A 19,502-nucleotide genomic window follows, 5' to 3' on the forward strand; every position below is an offset into this window, starting at 1 on the left:
TACTAAAATCAGCACGGACTTATTTTTCAGAGATTTTTTTGTTGTGTAGATGTAAGAACAGGGTGTAATCTTGCAGCGAACGTAGAATTCATAGCAGTTGGTTATGCAAGCTTCTGAGATCTGCTAACCTTACCCTGTATGTTTTGGGGTAACCCTAAATTGTATCATAAGCTGTAGAAGAACTCACATTTCATAGATACAAGAATGCAGTTTTCCCAATACTTCTGATTTGTTACTACTTAGTACATGATCATGGGAAGTTTCAGACAGATTCTTATATTTTTGAATAACAGATAAATGGAATAGATAGCTTTTCAGCTTCTTTGACACTAAAATAGATTTCTCCATGGCTTAAAAATTGTTTTATCTGTCTAGCTCTAAAAATTGAGGTATATAGCCTTTAAAACATACTATAGCTATATAGTATATGCAGTTCGTAGATGGCTCTTTAAACAGATGGTAAAGATAAACCCTTGAAACTTCTTTATGTGACAGTATTATATAGTTTCATCCACTGTACTACTTTCCGAATCTTTTTATATCAGTTGCTGGAAGATATAGAGATGAGTACAATCTGAACTGCACTTCTGCAGTTTCAAAGGTCAGTGGACATAAAGCTTCTAGATAAGAAGATAGATCAAGTAGTTTATGTTTTTGCATAGTAGAAACAGTTTCAGTTTTGTGATAGGTGTGTTCTAGGTCTGATCATTAAACAAAGGTCTTGGATCTAGGAGGAAAATAATGTTTACCAACAATCCCTAAAATGAGGCAGTGGCACAGCTGCCCAGAGAAGCTTTGGCCAGGTTGGATGGGGCTCTTGGCAGCCTGAGCTGGTGGTGGCAGCCCTGCCCATGGCACCGGGCTGGGGCTGGTGGGCTTTAAGGTATCCTCCAACCCAAGCATTTAATGAAAGCAGCACATCATGTAAAGATAAAGTCCTCAAACTCTTTTAGAAAGAGCTTATCCAAGTCCCTGTGTGAGTTACTTTGTTCTACTTGTTCTAATTCAGTCCCGAGTAACTTACTCTGTCTTCCCAGTTTTCAGTCAGGTCTGCCATGGCAGAAGTTAGCGTGACTTGAGAGAAGCGGCATGGTTTGATGCAAGGTTACTTTTGCTCCTTTTCTAGTGATATTTGATTCTTCTTTTCTTGGATTGGTAATCTTACGAATATACACAGGCACAAGCAAAGCCAAGAGAGGATATTACCTCATATAGTCTCTTTCTACTTACTTGTGACTAAAATATGCCTCTGGGATACCAGATTTTGTTAGCACTAGCGTTGCCTGCTCACCTTGATCCATATGTAGAGCAGTCACCTTTCTGTTGAATGGTGCTGCCTTACCTTAATCCATGTTCCCCTACACCAGCTATTGTTTCTTTTACCATTCCCTTTTCCTGCCCATCTCCTGTTCTTCATAACAATTGCCCCTGCTGCAGCTCCACTGTGCTTGACATATTCCCTTTATCCACATGGGTCAAACTTGACAGGAGCCTAGAATCACACTGTTTTGTTAGCTGAGATTTGAGTTCTGATGAAGGAAGTTCTTTTTGAGAATTACCTGTTTCACTGTAACTACAGATCCAGGCAAGAGTGTTCTGTGTTCCAGGGATCAAGTTTTCCACACTGCTGTTGTGGTATGTACCTGTAAGAGTCTTGCTTTGTTTGTTTGTTTAATTACAACATTACCCCAGTCTGAGAACTAATTTACCAAGCAGAGCTGCCTGCGGGCACTGCGGTACAAGTGCTGATAGCCCCAGAGATGCTGGCTGTTTGCAGTTAAATGACAAGTTGACTGAAATTGCTTCTAATTGTGCTCTGTGCCATAATATATACATTTTTCTTTATTCTTTATGTCTGATATTTTGATAAAGGAGTGTAGCTATTCAACCTTGTGGAGTATAGCAAGAGAAAAATGTGTGTGGCACTCTATTCTTCATAAAAGCCTGAAGGACCCATCCCTGACAGGTAACTAAGTGGAGTTTGCAGAGTCTTTTTACTTTGAGAAAACCTCTCTTATGTCCCTATATATAGTTCATGAGCACTCACATCTGGTAAAGCTTCTTAAAGGGCAGAGGGGAAATCAGATGTCTGTGCAAGTACTGTGCTGATGGCAGCAAGTCTTCAGCAACAGCTTATCCTCTGATGGCTGTCTCAGGGTATCTGTAGGAATAAAAGCAGGGCCCTCGTTTGACTTCAGATTTTCAGATTTCAGATTTTCAGGCTAAAATGTAAGTATTGTTTTTTACCTATGTGAAAAACTAAAATTTTGGTGCCATGTGAATAGAAAAGCTGAGGTGTTAACGGTAGTGCATCATGCATTAAACCACACAGCTGTTCATCAGAGTGGCTGTTTCCTTAATACTATGCAAGCTTCTGTACCTGTAGTGCTTGTACAGTTCCCCAGGGCACGTTACACTGTGAAAACAACTGCAGTGAGGATTTGACTTTGTTGGCAGCATTATGTCCTTTCCCATAGAGCACTGAAACTTGGACAGAGTGCAGCACACCCAGGTGAACTTCCGAGGGCTGTTCTGGAGGGAGTTGTGCGCACAACACATGGATAATCACAAATACATTGTGAGTTGTGAAGTCCAAAGTGCACCAACCAGCTGAAAGCGTGTGCACAACTTCGTGCTTTTGCTGTGTGATTTTGTACATTCCCCACAGAACAGAGTGAACGTTGGGCTCCTGTAGCTGTGCTGCTCTGCTTAGCTAGAGCTAGAGATGGAGATGTTTGTAGGAAAGGGACGTAGGAAAGATAGCTACTGTCTGACTGTTTAAATCTTCACTCATTCACAGCAGGGAGTATTGTCAGTTTCACTGCGTACAGGTGAGAGCTGACAGATGCAAGCTGCAGGGTGTTGGGATGGATTGCGCTTGCTGAATTGTGGGCATATTTGTGCTGGTGGATTTTTGGAACTGATTACTTAAATGTATGCATTTGGGACAAGGTATTTGTGAGAAGATTATAATCAGACTCAACAGAAACAGAAGAATCTTATAGCATGAGTCGAGTTACTTTCAGCATTTTCTACCCTTTGTTCAGATCAGTTCCTTTGGTTGCTTATATCCTGGCTGCAGAAGAGCTCCTGCTCATTAGTGAACTTTTGGATTACTTTTATTCTCTCACACTGGTTAGTGGCCAAGCTTTGTTAAGAGCCAGTGCTTCTCTGCTTCACAGGACTAAATTACACTACGCTAGTGCCAAGATTGTCACAATCTTGGGGTCGTGAGGATTGATAGCATCAGTTACGAGCTTTACTGCTCTTCTGTGGCTAAACTGTCAAACAGAATGAGTCCTCAGGCAGAAATTCCAGATCATTAAACCTGCAAGTACTCTTTGCAATCCTTTTTTCTAAATAAACTCAGGCTTCATCAAGTCTGAAGTTACCCTGCTCGTCCTAAGGAACCATCTGCTTTGGAATAGTGGAGACATCAATATCTCTCATGTCAGAGTGTCTAGTATCTTCAGTAGTCCCAGGAATAAACAAACATCTACACTAGTGGCTCTGGATGCTCTGATGCAGATGACTGCAGCAATGTTTCATTGAAACTCTAGGCTGAAGTGTTGTGATCTCAGACACACCTTCAAGAAGCTGAGTATGTTGATGCTGGAAGGGGCAGACATGACCAGGTGGGGCAAGAGTGCTCTGGGCAGCAAACTGGCTGGACTTACTGACAGAACTAATGATGGGGGATTTCAGATGTATGCTGAAAAAGCAACATGGCAAGCTGTAAGCAATCCAGGAGGTTCCTGGTCCAGATGTTAGACAAACCGACCAGAGGTGAAACGTTATGGGCCTAGTGCTTACCAATGCAGAGGAACTTATTAAAGGAGTTAAGACTGGAGGTAGTCCAGGCTGCAGTGCTCATGTCCTGGCTGAGTTTGTGATCTTGAGGAATATGGGCCTGGCAAAGAGCAGAGTCGGAACCCTGAACTTCAAAAAAGTGAAATTTCATTTGATTAAGGAATTAATAAGGGAGATCCCCTGGGCAGCTGTCCTTAGGGATAAAGAAAATGAGCAGAGATGGCAACTCCTTAAAGACACCTTTTGTAGAAGACAAGAGCTCTCCATTCCCATGTATTTTGAAATGAAGCAGAGGAGACAGGAAGCTGGCATGGCTGAACAAGGACCTGTTGGTCAAAGTGAGGTGTGAGAAGGAAATGCATTGGCAGTGGAAGCAGGGATGTGTGGCCTGGAAGGAATACAGGGATGATGTCTGGATGTGTATAGAAGGGTTTAGGAAAGACAAGGCACAGATGGAACTGAACTTGACAGGGGATGCAAAGAATAACAAGAAGGGATTCTGTAGGTAAATGGGTCAGAAGAGAAAGGCCAAGGAGAGTGTACCTCCTCTGATAAGTGGGAAGAGAGAACTGGCAAGAGCAGGTATGGAGAAGGCTGAGCTATTCAACGAGTTTTTTGCCTCAATCAGCTCTCCCACATCTCTCATCTTTCATGTTCCTGAACCTCTAGGTGGATGTTGGGGGCGAAAATCCCTCTCAGTGGAAGCAGAGTTTGAGATCACCTGATGAGAGTGAACACATATAAGTCTTTTGGGCCAAGGATTGGGCATGCATTCTGGCGTCATGAGGGAGATGGCAGCCAGAAGGTTATAGTCAGTGGCTCTATAGAGGCCAATTGCAAGGTGTTGTCTTGGATCTGGTGCTCTTCAGCATCTTTATCAGTGACATAGACAGTGAGATAGAGTGTAGCCTCAGCAACCTTGCTGATGACACGAAGCTGAATGATACAACAGAAGGATGGAATGCTATTGAAAGGCACCTGGATAGTCTTGAGAAGTGGGCTGTTGTGAACTTAGTGGAGTTCAACAATGCCAAGTGGAAGGTGTTGCACTTAGTTTGGGGCAATCTAAGATGTGAGTACAGACTGGGAGGACTCATTGAGAGCAGCCCTGCAGAGAAGGCCCAGAAAGCCAACTGCATCTGGGCTGCATCAAAAGAGGTGGTCAGCAGGTCAAGAGGGGTGATTGTCCCCCTCTGCTCTGTCCTTGTGAGGTCCAAATGGGTCTACTGCATCCAGGCCGGGGCCCCCAGCACAAGAAAGGCATGGAGTTGTTGGAACAGATCTGGAGGAACAGATTGCCACAAAGATGAGCAAAGGTCTGGAACACCTCTCCTATGAAGAAATGTTGAGGGAGCTGGGCTTGTTCAGCCTAAAGAAGGGTCTGAGAAGAACTTATTGTGGCCTTCCAGTACTTTAAGGAAACTTATAAACAGGAGGGAAACTGATTTTTTATATGATCTGATACTGATGGGACAAATAGGAACAGTTTTAAACTTCAAAAGAAGATTAGATACAGGGAAGAAATTCTTCACTCAGAGGGAGCTGAGGCACTGATGAAGGTTCCCCAGAGAAGCTATGGATGCTCCATCCCTGGAGGTGTTCGAGACCAGATTAGATGATGTCCTGGGCAGTCTGAGCTGGTTGGGGGGGGGGGGAGCAACCTTGCCTGTGGCTGGGGGATTGAAACTGAATGATCTTTCATGATCTGGAAGAACCCTCATTTTTCAATGGCTTGCATTAACAACCAACTTGATTCAGATAATGAACACAGAATGCTGAATGTTACAAAGTCAAATCTCAGTTTGAACCAATAGGTGTCGGTAATGCTGGTAAACATCAGATACCTGAAGAAGTAGTGTGAAAGTTAGAGCAAGTTAGGAGCAATCTCTGTGTGTGATCCTCTTAACCATTGGTGACTTGAGGAGTTCCTCACCCAGAAGTCACATGTTCATATTGTGTTTGAACTAATTTGTTTAATCTGTTTGAAACTCCGTTACTGCAGCAGTGAAATCTGCAATTTTTAGAAATGCTGAGTGAAAAAATAGTGTTTGTTTTCTCGAAGCTGCTCATCACCAGAGAAGTGTTTTCTCTAGAACATTTGCAACTTGGCTGACCTAAATATCTGAGTTGTTTTACTATAAGCAATGTCTTCCCGATGGCAAGTTTTCCCAAAATTCTGCTTTATCAGTCTATAGCAAACAGTGGTTTGTTGCATACATTGAATTACCCCCTTGGATGTAATGAATATACCCAGTACCTCTTATTCACTTGGTATACATTCAGTTATATTTTCTGTTGTTCTCACCATTTTATTTTGCCACAGGCCTTGTTTTTCACATGGTAGTACTGCTGTAATAGTCGTTGTCTTGGAGTGGCATGTATGAAATGTTGTATAGGAAGTGAACAATAATTAGACCTAGCTTAAAAAAATAAAAATAAAAATCAGGAGGTTGTTAAAGTCAATTCTTTCTACTTGGCAAATTTGCATTTTCTGTTTTCTGTCTGTCTCCTCTTTGCAGCATTAGCCACTATGTGCTGGTGATGTCGTTGACCATATTTATGATGCTGATGAATGGACTGGCCCAGCTGCTAACTACAAAGAGACTTGAACTTACCAGAAGGACTAAGCACCATTCTACGTAATAAAGCAATACATGTTCCTGCCCTTAAGTTCACCTCTGGCTTCCTCTGAACCAACTTCCACTTCTGTAATGTAAATATAAGTTAATGGACTTGAGTGCCAAAATCCCATCCTGGATCAGAGTGCACTGCTGACAGAGTCAAACTGTCCTATGACTGAAGTTTGTATTTGGAGATTATCATTTAGACATCAGTGGGGCTGAAACAACCTCGGCTTTATTCTCTAAGTGCACTTATTTTTTTGAAAATAAAAACAACTGCAAAGTGTTATTTAAAAGAAATAGGCAATGAATTTTGGTTTTTTTTTTTTTCAGTTGTTAGAACTTTTCCACCAGCTGTTTATCTCATGTGCATACTTTCGTTGGGAGTCTGCAAAGTCCTACCTTCATTGCATGTCTCACAGAAGTACCTCTCAGACTAAAGCATGAATCAAATCAGTCTGGGCAGATTTTTGTATGTTGCCAGTGTGGCATATGCATTTGACTATCTCTGAAACTGAGTATAACTTGCAAACTGTGTAAATCTGAGGCAGGCTGTGTATGTGAGACAGGTTAAGACTGGTATGCTGTGAAGCTTTTGCTGTGAGACAAAAGCTTTTAGTTAACCTGAGTGCAAACTGTGGTCTCCTGCTGCCTCCGTTGCTGACACTTGGGCAGGCTGAGCACTAAGCCAGATGAGGTAATCGATCCAAATGAAAATGAACCTGATTAAGGAACTGTAGAATAGTATTTGGACAGATTCCCTAGTCTAGCTCATGATGGAGGGCAGGTAGAAAGGTTAGGACTGCTTATTTCAGTGACAGACTAGAGTTAGATCGGTATAAAGAGGTCGTGAAACTGTAGCTGAAGCTAGTGGTTTGCACAGAGAGATGCTCATTATGCTGTACTGAGGATTTTTTTTTCTTTGTTTCCGTGTTTTCCTTTCCACTTGTGTTCTGGTCTCAGTTGCAAGTGTAAGGCTGGGTAATAGTGGCACCATGAGAAAACACAAATCTCCTGCTTTTAATGCTGATTAGAAGGGAGAGCACAAAGAACCAGGAGGCTTATAGCCTCTGCTATCATGGGTGCTTGTAATTGTAAAGCCATTGCATGAGGCTTTGAGTGGTCTTCTAGCTTCATGGCCTTTCCAACAGCAGACATCAGCTTTTTTGCCACTAACCCAAAGTTAATAAAGTAGCTCAAACTATAGCACCCACCTACATGATGATGCTGCAGCATTCCTTGAAGTCATCTTTTGCAAGAGTTAAACAGAAACAGTACTTCTTGCTCAGCTGGAGGCCTGCACAGCAATGTGTCCTGTTGTTGAAGCGGTGTTTTTCATCCACACTATCGCTAAAGTGGCTCCATGAAGCAGATCCCAATGCACAGTAAAGAAAGTAAGAGGAAAAAAAAAAAGTTTTTTCCATTGTGTCATGGCGTCACCAACAAATTCAGCTGTGTAGTATCCCCACGTCACCCTCCTAAGTTGCAGCCAGGCCTTCCTGTCTGAGAGGTGATGCATATGGTGCGTGGTGCTGGCAGCCAAGGCTAGACGTTCATCATGGGGCTACTCCAATATTCTTTCCAGCCATCTGGCATTTGGCCGTGCTCACACGGCTGTTTAATGTGTTTGGAAACTAGTCATCCCTGCAGGAAGTTTGGCTGGGAGAAGCCAGTCACAAAGTTCCATCTGCTTGCTGAGTGCTGGAGAATATCCTGTCGTGGGCCTGCAGTCATCCACACGGTTTCAGAATGCCTCTTGAGAGTGCCTGAGCACTGGAGAGGGAGCCATTTTTCCACTAGGTAGTGGTCCAGTGGCACTTCTGAGCGTGTTGCTAGCGCAGCTGATCTCAGTCACAGAACATATTTCAGATTTGTTACAGAACATACATTCAGACTTGTGTGTCGAAGGTGGGCATGTGCCTACTGCCAGTCACCACTGCTATACAGCAAAAGCAAAGAGTAACCATGAGTATATTAATGGCTGTGCCAGAGCAAACACCGTATTAAGATGTGGAAATCTGCCACTTGTTTTCCTTGGATCCAGAAAGCTTTTGCTGTGGAGAGCTATTCCCACCTTGGCCCCATATTGTGTAGCCCCAAACTATAAGGTGCACGTTGGGTACCACCAGCACCAGCTTTTGTGACCTAACTGAACTCTTGAGACTCTGTCTGCAGCTCTTTCATTTCAGTGTGTGCAGCCAGAGGCAGCTGTACCACTGAGCATCCTAGTCTCCCTTGCTAGAGCAATTCCTTTGTAAAGTGACTGTCTGCAGAGCAAATTCACTGATGGGAGCAACTGAACAGCTGGCATTGCTCTGTCATGAAGGAATTGACTCAAAAAGCAGGAATGCTGGACCCGCAGGGCTGCCATCCTGAAGACAGATCTTCTGCAGGCATGTCAGAAATGCTTGCTATCTATGACAAGGCTAAGTGGATGCCCTACCTCTCCAACACAGATGCTGGAGGTATGTGCTGCTTAGAGCTGCAAGCCCCCTGAGAGAGGGTATGGAAACTCAGGCCTCATGTCATCTTTTATTATATCAGGGTATGGTAATAACGCATTGGCTTACCCCACTGTGTCTGGTGCTGCTAATAAGAATAATCAATATGTGCTGGTGTGTGGACGAATGGAAATGGCTGTGTAAAGTACAACTGCATCAGTCACGCTTTCTGCTTATGGCTTTCATAGTCTCCTTCCACTCCTGTAAGAGCACAATGGAGATAATGAGCATTTGTGTCACACATACTGTTTTTTCCCTGGTGCTTCTCTGGAAGAGGCCATTCTTGTTTGCTGTTTGCTCTGGTTGGCCGTAATGGCAGCAACCTTATCTCACCTTTCCCCTTCCCCTGCCAGCCCTGTGCATCTCTGTGCCTTTTGCACATTCAGTTTCTAGCAGAGGCCATGGGAATGCTGGAGAGGATCTGTGGTGGAGTAGTAGGGCTGGCTGTGCCATTCCTATTCCTCCCCAGGGGGAGCTTTTACTAGAGTCTTGGCCTGCACATTTGGGTTTACTCCAGGACAAGAAAGTGTAAAAAATTCTCCCACTCAGCCATTTTACGCAGCCCCATGTGGTGCGTGGCAAAGTAGGCTCTTGCCTCCTACTGATGCCTGTTCCTTTCCTTTCCAGAAACAAACATCATCTGCAATAAAAAGTCCTCTCCCATCTCTAGCAGCCAAGGTATGGAACAGAAGTTTGTACTTAGGTAAGTTTAGGCTTTCTTCTGCTCTGCTAATGGGTCTTCAATCCTTCTTCAAGAGTGGGGCTCTGGGCACAGGTGCAGACACACTGTGAGCCAGTTGAGTCCTGTGGGGTAGGGCAAGCATCAGCTGGCCCCATGTTTTCAGCCAAGAGCACAAAGGTAGAGCTACACTGAGCCCTGCTGCCTTCCATCCTTTTCTTGCTGCAGACTCTCTGACTTCTGGAGTAGGTGAGGCTCCCAGCAGTGGAAGTTTCGGACAGGGAAAGACAAATACTTTGGGGCTGCACCATTGTTATTTTTTAAAAACTATACTGGTAGTGTAACAATGCTTGCAAAGCTTGTGTATACTTGCTTTCAGAGCCATGGATCCCTGAAGAACTGACTGTAAACCTGGAATGCCCATCAGGTGTTGTAATGAAAGAGCAGACGATATAAAGATCTTGTAATCTTCACTGCTAGGAATTGTTATCAGGACCGCACAAAGCCTTTTGATACAAGTCCAGGGAGTGAGCTGTTTCTTCAGAGATGATGAAGCTTAGATTATATCGAGACCTCTTATGACTCAAACCAAATGACTTCCCCTACCTCCCCACAGACTAAATCAGACTTTAGAAGGTTTGGCAATTACAATGCACACCACAGCTGTTATCTGAAGGCTGTAGCTGCCTTACAACTTCTTGAATAAGAACTCATCCATTGATCAGCTTTCATGCTTTTAGCCAATTCTTGCTTTCTAGTATCACCCTTGAACAAGTACCCAGTACAAGAAAGACAGAGAGCTGTTGGAGAGGGTCCAGAGAAGGGCCACAAAGATGATCAGGGGACTGGAGCACCTCCCCTTACAAAGACAGGCTGAGGGCGCTGGGCTTGTTCAGCCTGAAGAAAGGAAGGCTGCAGGGTGACCTCACTGCAGCCTTTCAGTACCTAAAGGGAGCCTACAAACAGGAGGGGAATCAACTCTTTGAAAGGGCAGAAAACAGCAGGACAAAGGGAAATGGTTTTAAGTTGAGGGAGGGAAGAGTTAGATTGGATGTCAGGGAGAAGTTCTTTACAGAGAGAGTGGTGAGGTGCTGGAACAGGCTGCCCAGAGAGATTGTGAATGCCGCGTCTCTAGAGATGTTCAGGGCCAGATTGGATAAGGCCCTGGGCAGCCTGGTCTAGTATTAAATGGGGAGGTTGGTGGCCCTGCACGTGGCAGGGGGGTTAGCGATTTGTGATCCTTGAGGTGCCTTCCAACTTTGGCCATTCTGTGATTCTGTGAACTCCCGAGTATGGTTTGACCAAGCCACAATACAGGTGTTATTTCAGCCCTCACCTCCCATCTGATTCATAAGAGCATGATACTCTGTTTCTTAGAATTTTCTATCCACCTGGATGCTGCAGTCCCTTTTGCTGTGTCTCCCCCTCTGGCTGCCAAGAGTTGCTTCACTCAAATGCCTTTGGCAAAGAGGAGAGCACTTTGGCATTTGGAGATGACTGGAACGGGGAAGGTGAAGGCTGAAAGCCTCGTGGCACTCATCCCATTCCTGTGACCTTTGAAATCAAGCTTGTTGATATTTTCTCCATTTATATATTGACTTGTGCTTGGAAGCAAGCTGCATAACTTTCTAACTTTGACAGTGGGTAATATCAAATGGAAATCAAGGAAAACACACTATTTCATTTGCATTTTATTCTGCAGACAAGATGTAAGAGCAAATGCCTTTCTTTTCTTTTTATTTCCTTTGATGTTACATATGGTGAAGCTGGCGCACAGGTTTACTGTTTGCTCGAGTCATTACTGCTGACGAGCCTGCTAATGACTGGATACATTCAGTGACTCCTCTGAGAGAGAAGATGACAAGCCAACGTGCCCAACCAGATGTGCCTGCAACAGGAACCACACAGTGAAAGAGCATGAGTTTTGTGCCATCTGCAGCAAGGCTCCTGTCACTTCCATTGCTGTGAGGTCCCTCTGGACTTTGGCCATCCCATGATCAAGAGCTGGGTTGCTAAGTCCTGCCGGCTCATGCTTCAACCATTGGCCAAGCAAAGGATGAGGGCTGCAGAGTCAAGCCTGAGTAACTTAAATTTAAAATGCTGCAAGTGCTGTCATGGCTGCCTCCACCATTTCTGCCTTGCAGCAAGATGGGAGGAGAGACATGGGGAAGCCGTGTGTCACTGCACATCTCTTCCTTGCCAGTCTGCAGCACAGCTCTAGCAACCCAGGGCTGATCCAAAGGACTGTCATGCAGAAACATGCTGCAGAATCAAACTGCTGACATTTAGGGCTGGAAAACTATCTGACCCAGGCCTCAGCTCCTCTAATTAAACTTAGTTTATCACTCTTGCACAAATGCTAAAGGACAAGGAATGTTGAGCGCACTTCTCATATTGACTTTCTGTGGAGTAACCTTTTATGTATCTCAGTAGATGTGTCCTTTTGTGCTGGACATCATTATTCTGCCTTTTTGGCATGTGAGACAGTGTAAGAAAAGAACTGCAGTTATTTCAGCTGGGGTTGAAACTGGTGCTTGTCCTGGTGGGAATGTGAGCAGAGGCGGGCTTTGAAAATACTGCTATTTTATTTTAGTATCAATTTTTGTACAAAGTTAAGGGATGCTGGAATTTACTGTATAAAACTTTGCTCCCCAGAGTTATATTTAACTGATCGAATGTTTGTTTCTCTAGATCTCTAGAAGTGAGTGGATATTTTCCAAAATCAGCTTTGAGCTCCTTGTATCTGACCTGCTGTGAAAGAAGGTATCTGTGTAACCATGATGCACTTTGTCATACAGTGGTGTTGTTCTGCATCTATTCTAAGCTATACTAACATTAGTCCTGTAAATGCTACAGATTTGCTTGCTTTAGTGTAGCTTAGCAATTGATTGGTATTTACCACAGCAAGCAGAAACGAAATATGCATGTCATATTTAAAGGATGAAATAATGAAGGAAAGCCTCCTAGTACTTGGGATGACAGCCAAGTCTTTATCCAGGACCTAAATCAAACATAAACTTTCTGAAACATCATCGAAAGCTCCCTATTCCTGGGGCTTTACTCCAGTCCCTGGGCAGTATTGCTGTGAATCCTGGCTGACCCCTGCACTAAGCAGGGTGTGCAACAATTTCCCTCAAAGGTCCTGCTTGGCCTCCTACTGGCTGGGGCCAGGCACTGGTGCAGATGCACTGCCCATGGCCAGGGGATGTGTTGGGTCCCGTTGGGTCATCGCGGTAGCTGGTCTGTTGCCTTGGAGCCCGTTTTCTTCGTTTGCTCCTTTTGTTTGGTTGTTCAGGATTGTTTTACCTGTTTATTTTTTTTCCCCCTAATTAATGATTGGGAGAATAGCTGGTTTCCTTAATTCATTTTCATATGACTAACCTCAAAAAGTGCTCAAGCTTCCTCTTAGAGAAAAAATCTGAATGCATTTATTCTGCTTGGCAGGGAATAAATTCTCAAGAAACTGCTCTACTGAGCAGGGGAATGGACTCTGTCATTTTCTCTTCTCAGTCCTTTCTCCTCGCAGAAGTGCATGACGTCTGGGGAGAAGCAGGCTTTCCATTAGTGGATGCATGCAAGGCCCCATGGGCAGGAGTGCAGAGTAACCAGCTCTGCAGCCTGCAGGTGCACACTAATGGTGTTTTAAGGCTCTGTTTCAGCAAGGCCCTGCTGCTACCTATCACTCTAACACGATGTATTCAGACTGAGTGGCTGTAACTATTAATTCTTTGTGAAAAATCATGGCAGCTGTGAGCTTTCTGCATGCAAAGCAAACCAGCTAAGGTAAGTGGAGATGACCTCCCCCGTAGTTCACAGCAATTAACTTCAGCAATAGAAAGAACAATTAGAATGGTCACCGGCAGTTGGAGAATTACCTTGTTATACATTGCAAACTCCCTCACTCTAAGTAGTAATCGAACTTAATCTGTGCAACAGTAATGCAAATATGCTTTTCACGGGTTTGACAGCTCGTTCCCATCCTTGCTCAGGGTGGCAGAGTGTATAAGATGGATTGACATACGTGCTCCTGAAGGCAAAATGTGTGTTGCTTGTCAGGTGAGAGCTAAATACCATTATTTATTTGTGCATTTTGCAAGTCCACGAATGCGCCTCACTAATAAGAGCAGGAACGCAGTAATGATTCTGTTTAATTAAGGGAGAAGTAACTTCCTTGCCAGCCCCAAGTGCTATTTGATCTATCTGAGATGTCACAGGACGGGAGAACTCCTGCAAAGGGCTGAGGAAGCACTATTTGTGCTCGGTGCACGGAGCTTTATGAAAGCAATTTACATATTTGCACACTGAAGCATGACTACCAGCACATAAGCAGGGTGATAAATGATTAACTATAAAAGATTGACAGTTTCGGCAAAAATCCAGCTAAGCACTTAGGCGTGTGCCTAACTTCAAACAAGCTGGCTCTGCTGACTGCAGTGGGGCAGGGTCGGGCCCTTTCCTGAGCTTAGGAAGCTGCTTGTGCATTCAATTAGATGTGTGCTTAGGGGCTCTGGAGGACAAGAATTTGGCAAAAGGAACTTATGGAAGGGAAAAGCTTCCACGTGTAGCACCCAACTCGGGTATCCTCATTCCTATTGATGGAGCTGCAGCTGCCAGCCGGCTAGTTGCCCAAAGGACTAGTTGCCCATTTCAGCAAGTGCTTTGTTGTGTTTTGTTTTTAATTTTGGGGAACAGAAACTTGTTAAATATTTTACAGTTATTTGGTGAAAGACACATTCTGCTTTGGCTATATACTGCTTTCACAAAATGGCTTAACTGGAAAATGAAAGAGGCCGAAAAAGCCCTAGCAATGACAGAAGCACCAACCTCCAACGTTGCTTTCATTTTGCAGTAACTCCCCTCCAACAACTCACTTTCTTATAGTATATCTGGTAGTTCCTCAAACTGGAGGTGGAGATGGCAGCTCCAAACCACAGGTATTACTACTAAAAGCTGAAGGTCCAAATCAGGGTCACTCTGATACCATGCTGCCGTTGCATGGCCTGTGCTTTTTGGAGAGATTTTTGACCAATATTTTCAATTTTTTATTCTAATTCTGCTGGTTCCATGTGTTGCAATATGTCTGAAGTTGATGCTGGTTGAACAAAACTTAAAACACATCAGTGTGATTGTTGTATCTTTCAGTCAGGAAGCCAGTAACCTCCCTTTTTGAAATAAAAATGAAAATTAATGGATTCCGTGCCCAAAACGTCAGCCCTGGATAATTAAGAAAAAAAGGAAAAGGATGATTCTAGGGCCCAAATTCAGATCAATGCAATAAGGTACTACTACGAGGGAGCATTTCCCAGAGTAATAACCAGGAGACAGCCAGAAAAAGAAAGGAGCTAAAACATGCTGGAGACAGACAGAAAACAGAGCTGTAAATGGGACCCTGAGAGAATGGCTGAAACATCTCTTTATAAGCTTGAGTGCTGGCTAGAAAATAACAAAGAAATTATCTCTGATTTGATTCCAGCTATCTTCAAGGCTTTTGTATTTCCTTTTTTCTTTTGTGCAAAATCAACAGGGTTGCATAAAAATACCTGAATCCATCAGCATTTTCTCCTCCCAATGGAAACAACTTGAAATGACACTGAACAATGATCAAAGAGCATAACATACAGCTCCTTATGAAAGTAGCCATATTTTTGTAGTCAGAAGGGAGATGGCCTTGAGCTTTCCTCAGTTATTTAATGCGTCAAAAACAGACTTTATGTTCCTCTGATACATGGACCTTGGATATAAGCCAACAACCACCAAAATCAGTAGGAATTTCCCCATGCCCATGGAAGCCAATAGCAGTAGATCAGGTGGTTGATTGTAGATAGATTAATAGTCAAAATGCTCTCTCCAGAGAGTAACTTACAGGTTGGTTGTTTCAGAATTGTGTTAAAGAATTCAATTTTGAATGATAATAGACTTGTAAGCCTATCGTGGTTCCTTTTTTTGAAGCCAGCTTCGATATACTGGAGCTATAAGGAGGTGTTAGCTGAATCTTTAGCTGGTATACTGGCAACAGGGATGTGTTATTACAAGAGGCACAGTGCTGTAAGTCACAGTTATGGTTTAATGGTAAGTCTTCTCATATGCAACCCACCCCCAGCAAAATCTTCCTTTGGCTCTCTTGTTTTCCCAGATTTGAGATCTTGACCTTCACTCAAAAACTCTTTTTATACTGATAAACCCTTACAGACAGAGCATGGGCAGGGGCAATGCCTGATCAGCTGCACGGAGGAAAAATCGCTAGCATTCCTTTTCATAATCAATTCTGATTCCTTGTGGAGAAACTTACGTTGGGGTAGATTTTATCACCAGTGCATTAACTTGGGAGTGGGTGAGGGATGTGGAAGAGCAGCACACAGCTCTTCCATTAACATTATGGAATGTTCTGGGCTTGCTTCTGTTACTAAAGGAAACTTTTTTTTTTTTTCCTCTGGACTCTCAGTTCAAAAATCAGTAAATCACATAAATCACAGCAGGAGAGGAAGGTATGTTGTTTTCTTTTTCAAACCAGCTCTTCTGTGTTTTCTTTTGCCTGCAAAATCCTTCCTGCTACTCAAATGCAAGATAACGTAGGCAGAAACGATGTAATGATAGATGTTTAACTGCAGTTTTCATTTCATATTCCTGAAGTAAGAATGGGGGAAAAAATAGATATGTTAATGATCTCCTATCATCATCACATCCTCTTCAGCTAATATGGGAAGAGGACACAAAATTACCTGGACAGAGACTAAGTATATTGACTTCAGTTATTCCTCAGCTGAAGCTGTTTTTCAGTGTGTGAGCACAAAAAGCTTCAAGAAACAATGCATAAAAATGCTATTATCTTCAGGGAAAAAAAGCAATATTCAGCTGGCTTGACCGCTGTACAGGTGAAAGCACACCGTGTACCAAGACTGTTGAGTGTATTTGCATGAGATTAGTTAAATCATCTAAGAAAAATGCCCCCACCACCCCCCATCTACCTCACCCTACGCTCAGCTGCTGAGAAACTTGAAGCAAAAGCAGCAATGGGATGCAGCACTGCATGAGCAATGCCATTATTTTTCTGAGAAAAGAAGAGGCCCAGGGAGGCAGAAGGAAGAAGGGAAGTGGTAGGAAACACTAGTGGGGAAACGGGCAGCTGTGGTCACTGTCACAGCAGGCAACATGGGGCAACTCGATGACACGTCTGACATCGCTTTGTTGTACTTGATTTTATCTTGAACAGAGCCTTATGGCACCAAAACCCACAGGCTTTGTTGGGGGGTACAGCACACGTCAGAACTTCGCTATGAAATGGGAGTCATTTGGCAGGATGAGCACCCCTTGCCCCTTCTCCGCAGCACTAACAGCCTATCTGGACATGAGAGGCAATTTCCTATCTCTGCCTGTGTGCAGCAGGAATCTGATTGCAGTTGGGGTCTCTGGGAAAGGCAGCGATGCCAGTAATAACTCCTGCAGCATCAGCTAAATGACATTACCCGAGTTTTGATTGCTGATACGATACAACAGTATTTGCTGGAGCTCAGGCAGACGCTGGCCTTCCCAGCGTAGCTTTAGTACATGCCTGCCAGGATGGATGGGGCCTTTTTGTGGACTGGTTTTGTGTTGTTCCAAAGCCTTCACAGGCAATTTGGAGAATATGTCCCCAGGACATTGTGCTTTGGAAAACAGGCATAGGGGTTGGGATGTGTTAGCTCAGCCGCAGTTTTATTGGCAATATGGGACGTGAAATAACACAAAGTTTTCATCTGGCTGTAGAAATTACTAAATAGAAGTACTTTATGACTTTGGGAAAGTTACATTCTTGTCATGTTTCAGCATTTGCAGATACAGCAGATGAAGCAAATGAAATTATGCATGCACTAAAAGAATGCATTGTTAGCTACAGTTTTTATTAACTTGCCTGCAAATAAATAAACACAAGTAACTAGAAGATATATCTTGAAGATTTGGTAGACTTTTTTTTTTGCTTTATGCCTACACATGTATATGTGTGTGTATCTGCAGGTGACCTATCAGCCGTGACCTGCCCTGTTTGTTTGTACCAGGTGGATCACACTGTGTAGGAGCAGCCACACGACTGCACATCCCTCATTTGCATTCCAGTTGGATACAGCTTTGGCAATTTGTTTATGCAACTAAATCTATGCAATCATCAATAACACAGTCCACAATAAGTCCCAATTAACGTTGCTGCAGGAACCTTCCTTCATGTTTGTGCTGGCTTCTGTAGATTTCAATGCTCAACCTTAATGATGCATTAATGTTGTTTTATTTCCCCCTTTCTTTCTTTTAAGTGCTGTGCTTGCAGTATCAGGTCCACCATTTATTTTGTTCTCTTTGCCCAGTGGGGACACTTTTTCCACTGACTGTTTAATAAGAAGCCTTCATGAATACAAAAGCCATTTATCTTTATTAGTTGAATATTTTTGTTCATCACTTCTCTTATTTTTATGAATTAAATATTTATTGACTTTTTTCCACAAAGAAAAATGCCTCACTGCTCACTAAGAACAATTACACCAGCTACATATAGGGAACAAGAACCATAAGCAAAGCGAACTCGAATTGGTAAGTCGTGTCAGAAGTGACAGGAACTGTGCAGCTTCCAATATAGAATCACAGAGTGGCTTGGATTGGAAGGGACCCTCCAGCCCAGCCAGTTCCAGCACCCTGCTGTGTGCAGGGCTGCCACCACCAATCAGACCAGACTGCCCAGGGCCCATCCAGCCTGGATTTGAATGCCGCTTTTAGTTTAAAGCCATTCCCACTTGTCCTATCACTGTGTAAAAAGTGAGTCCCTTCAAGTACTGGAAGGCTGCAATGAGATCTCCCTGCAGCCTTCTCTTCTGACTGATCAAGCCCAGCTCCCTCAGCCTGTTTCCAAAGGAGAGGTGCTCCAGCCCTCTGAGCACCTTAATGGCCCTTCTCTGGACCTATTGAGACATCTCCATGTCTTTCTTGTTCTGGAGGCCCTAATGAAGGTCTTTACTCACCTGTGGGGTTTGTTTTTATTGAAGAAGTCTGTAAAATGGTCTGTGAAAGAATGGATTGTACCTGTTTGTTTCCTGTGACTTTTTTTTTCCCCTTTTTTTGCTTGTGATACATGGAAGAAAGGTGAAGAAAGTTTTGTTGTCTTCCCCACTTTTTGCTTGTAATGTCATCAAGAGATAGAACTGGTGAGCAAGCGTCTGTCTGATATAAGAAACCTATTTAATTATAACTGAAAGTGATTACCTTACATTTTTTGATTGATGTATTACTTTCAAGGCTTGAAGGACTGCTGTGGTCATCTGCCAGATATTTCTGCATCAAGCCTACAGCTCTAACTGGAAGTCAGTGAAGAAATCTCCGATAGAAAACTTTGAGTTTGTGTAAAGTACCAGCAACAGCTGACAAGTCACCTCTGAAAATATGCAGCTTATTTTCTATCTAAATTGTGTATCTTCAAGCTGCAGCCATGGAATTTGATATAGAGTCTGTAGCTATGGCATGGAAACCCCCTGGCCAACAGTGGAGGGGCTCACTCCAGTATCTCATATGATCTACCAAAACATTTAAGTCTTTGCCTAAGCACAGAATTGCCTCCTCAAGTTTCAGTTGCAAGCTGAAAACTGTCAATAACTCTAGAAACAGTTTCCCTCCTCAACAGTATTCTGTATTGTTTGACTAACGTCAACAATATCATGCTAGATATATAATTATCATGAGATCAATTTATTAATATAATGAATATAATCCTATATGCTTCACGTTTGACACAAGTTCAAGTGGGATATTAGGAAAGATTTCATCTCAGAAGAGTGGTGAGGCAGTGGCACAGGCTGCCCAGGGAGATAGTGGAGTCACTGTCCCTGGAGGTGTCCAGGAAATGTGGAGATGCAACGCTGAGGGATGTGGTTAGTG

General features: G+C 43.4%; 1 protein-coding gene across 9 annotated transcripts in view; it reads left to right on the forward strand.

The window, feature by feature from the left end:
* The window catches only part of PIGN (phosphatidylinositol glycan anchor biosynthesis class N), a 112,668-nt gene extending 94,733 nt beyond the window's left edge, over positions 1 to 17,935 (forward strand). For 8 of the 9 annotated variants that reach the window (XM_090137039.1, XM_031589254.2, XM_090137043.1 and 5 more), the window contains one exon: positions 6,330 to 17,935. In XM_090137039.1, the coding sequence (XP_089993165.1) occupies positions 6,330 to 6,453 (124 nt within the window). In that variant the 3' untranslated portion in view covers positions 6,454 to 17,935. The remainder of the gene's footprint in view (positions 1 to 6,329) is intronic. The other variant, XR_016465033.1, reaches the window with a different exon arrangement.
* Positions 17,936 to 19,502: the final 1,567 nt, after the last annotated feature.

Source organism: Phasianus colchicus, chromosome 3, assembly GCF_987193195.1.
Source record: "Phasianus colchicus chromosome 3, bPhaCol1.hap1.1, whole genome shotgun sequence".
NCBI classification, from domain to species: Eukaryota; Metazoa; Chordata; class Aves; order Galliformes; family Phasianidae; genus Phasianus; species Phasianus colchicus.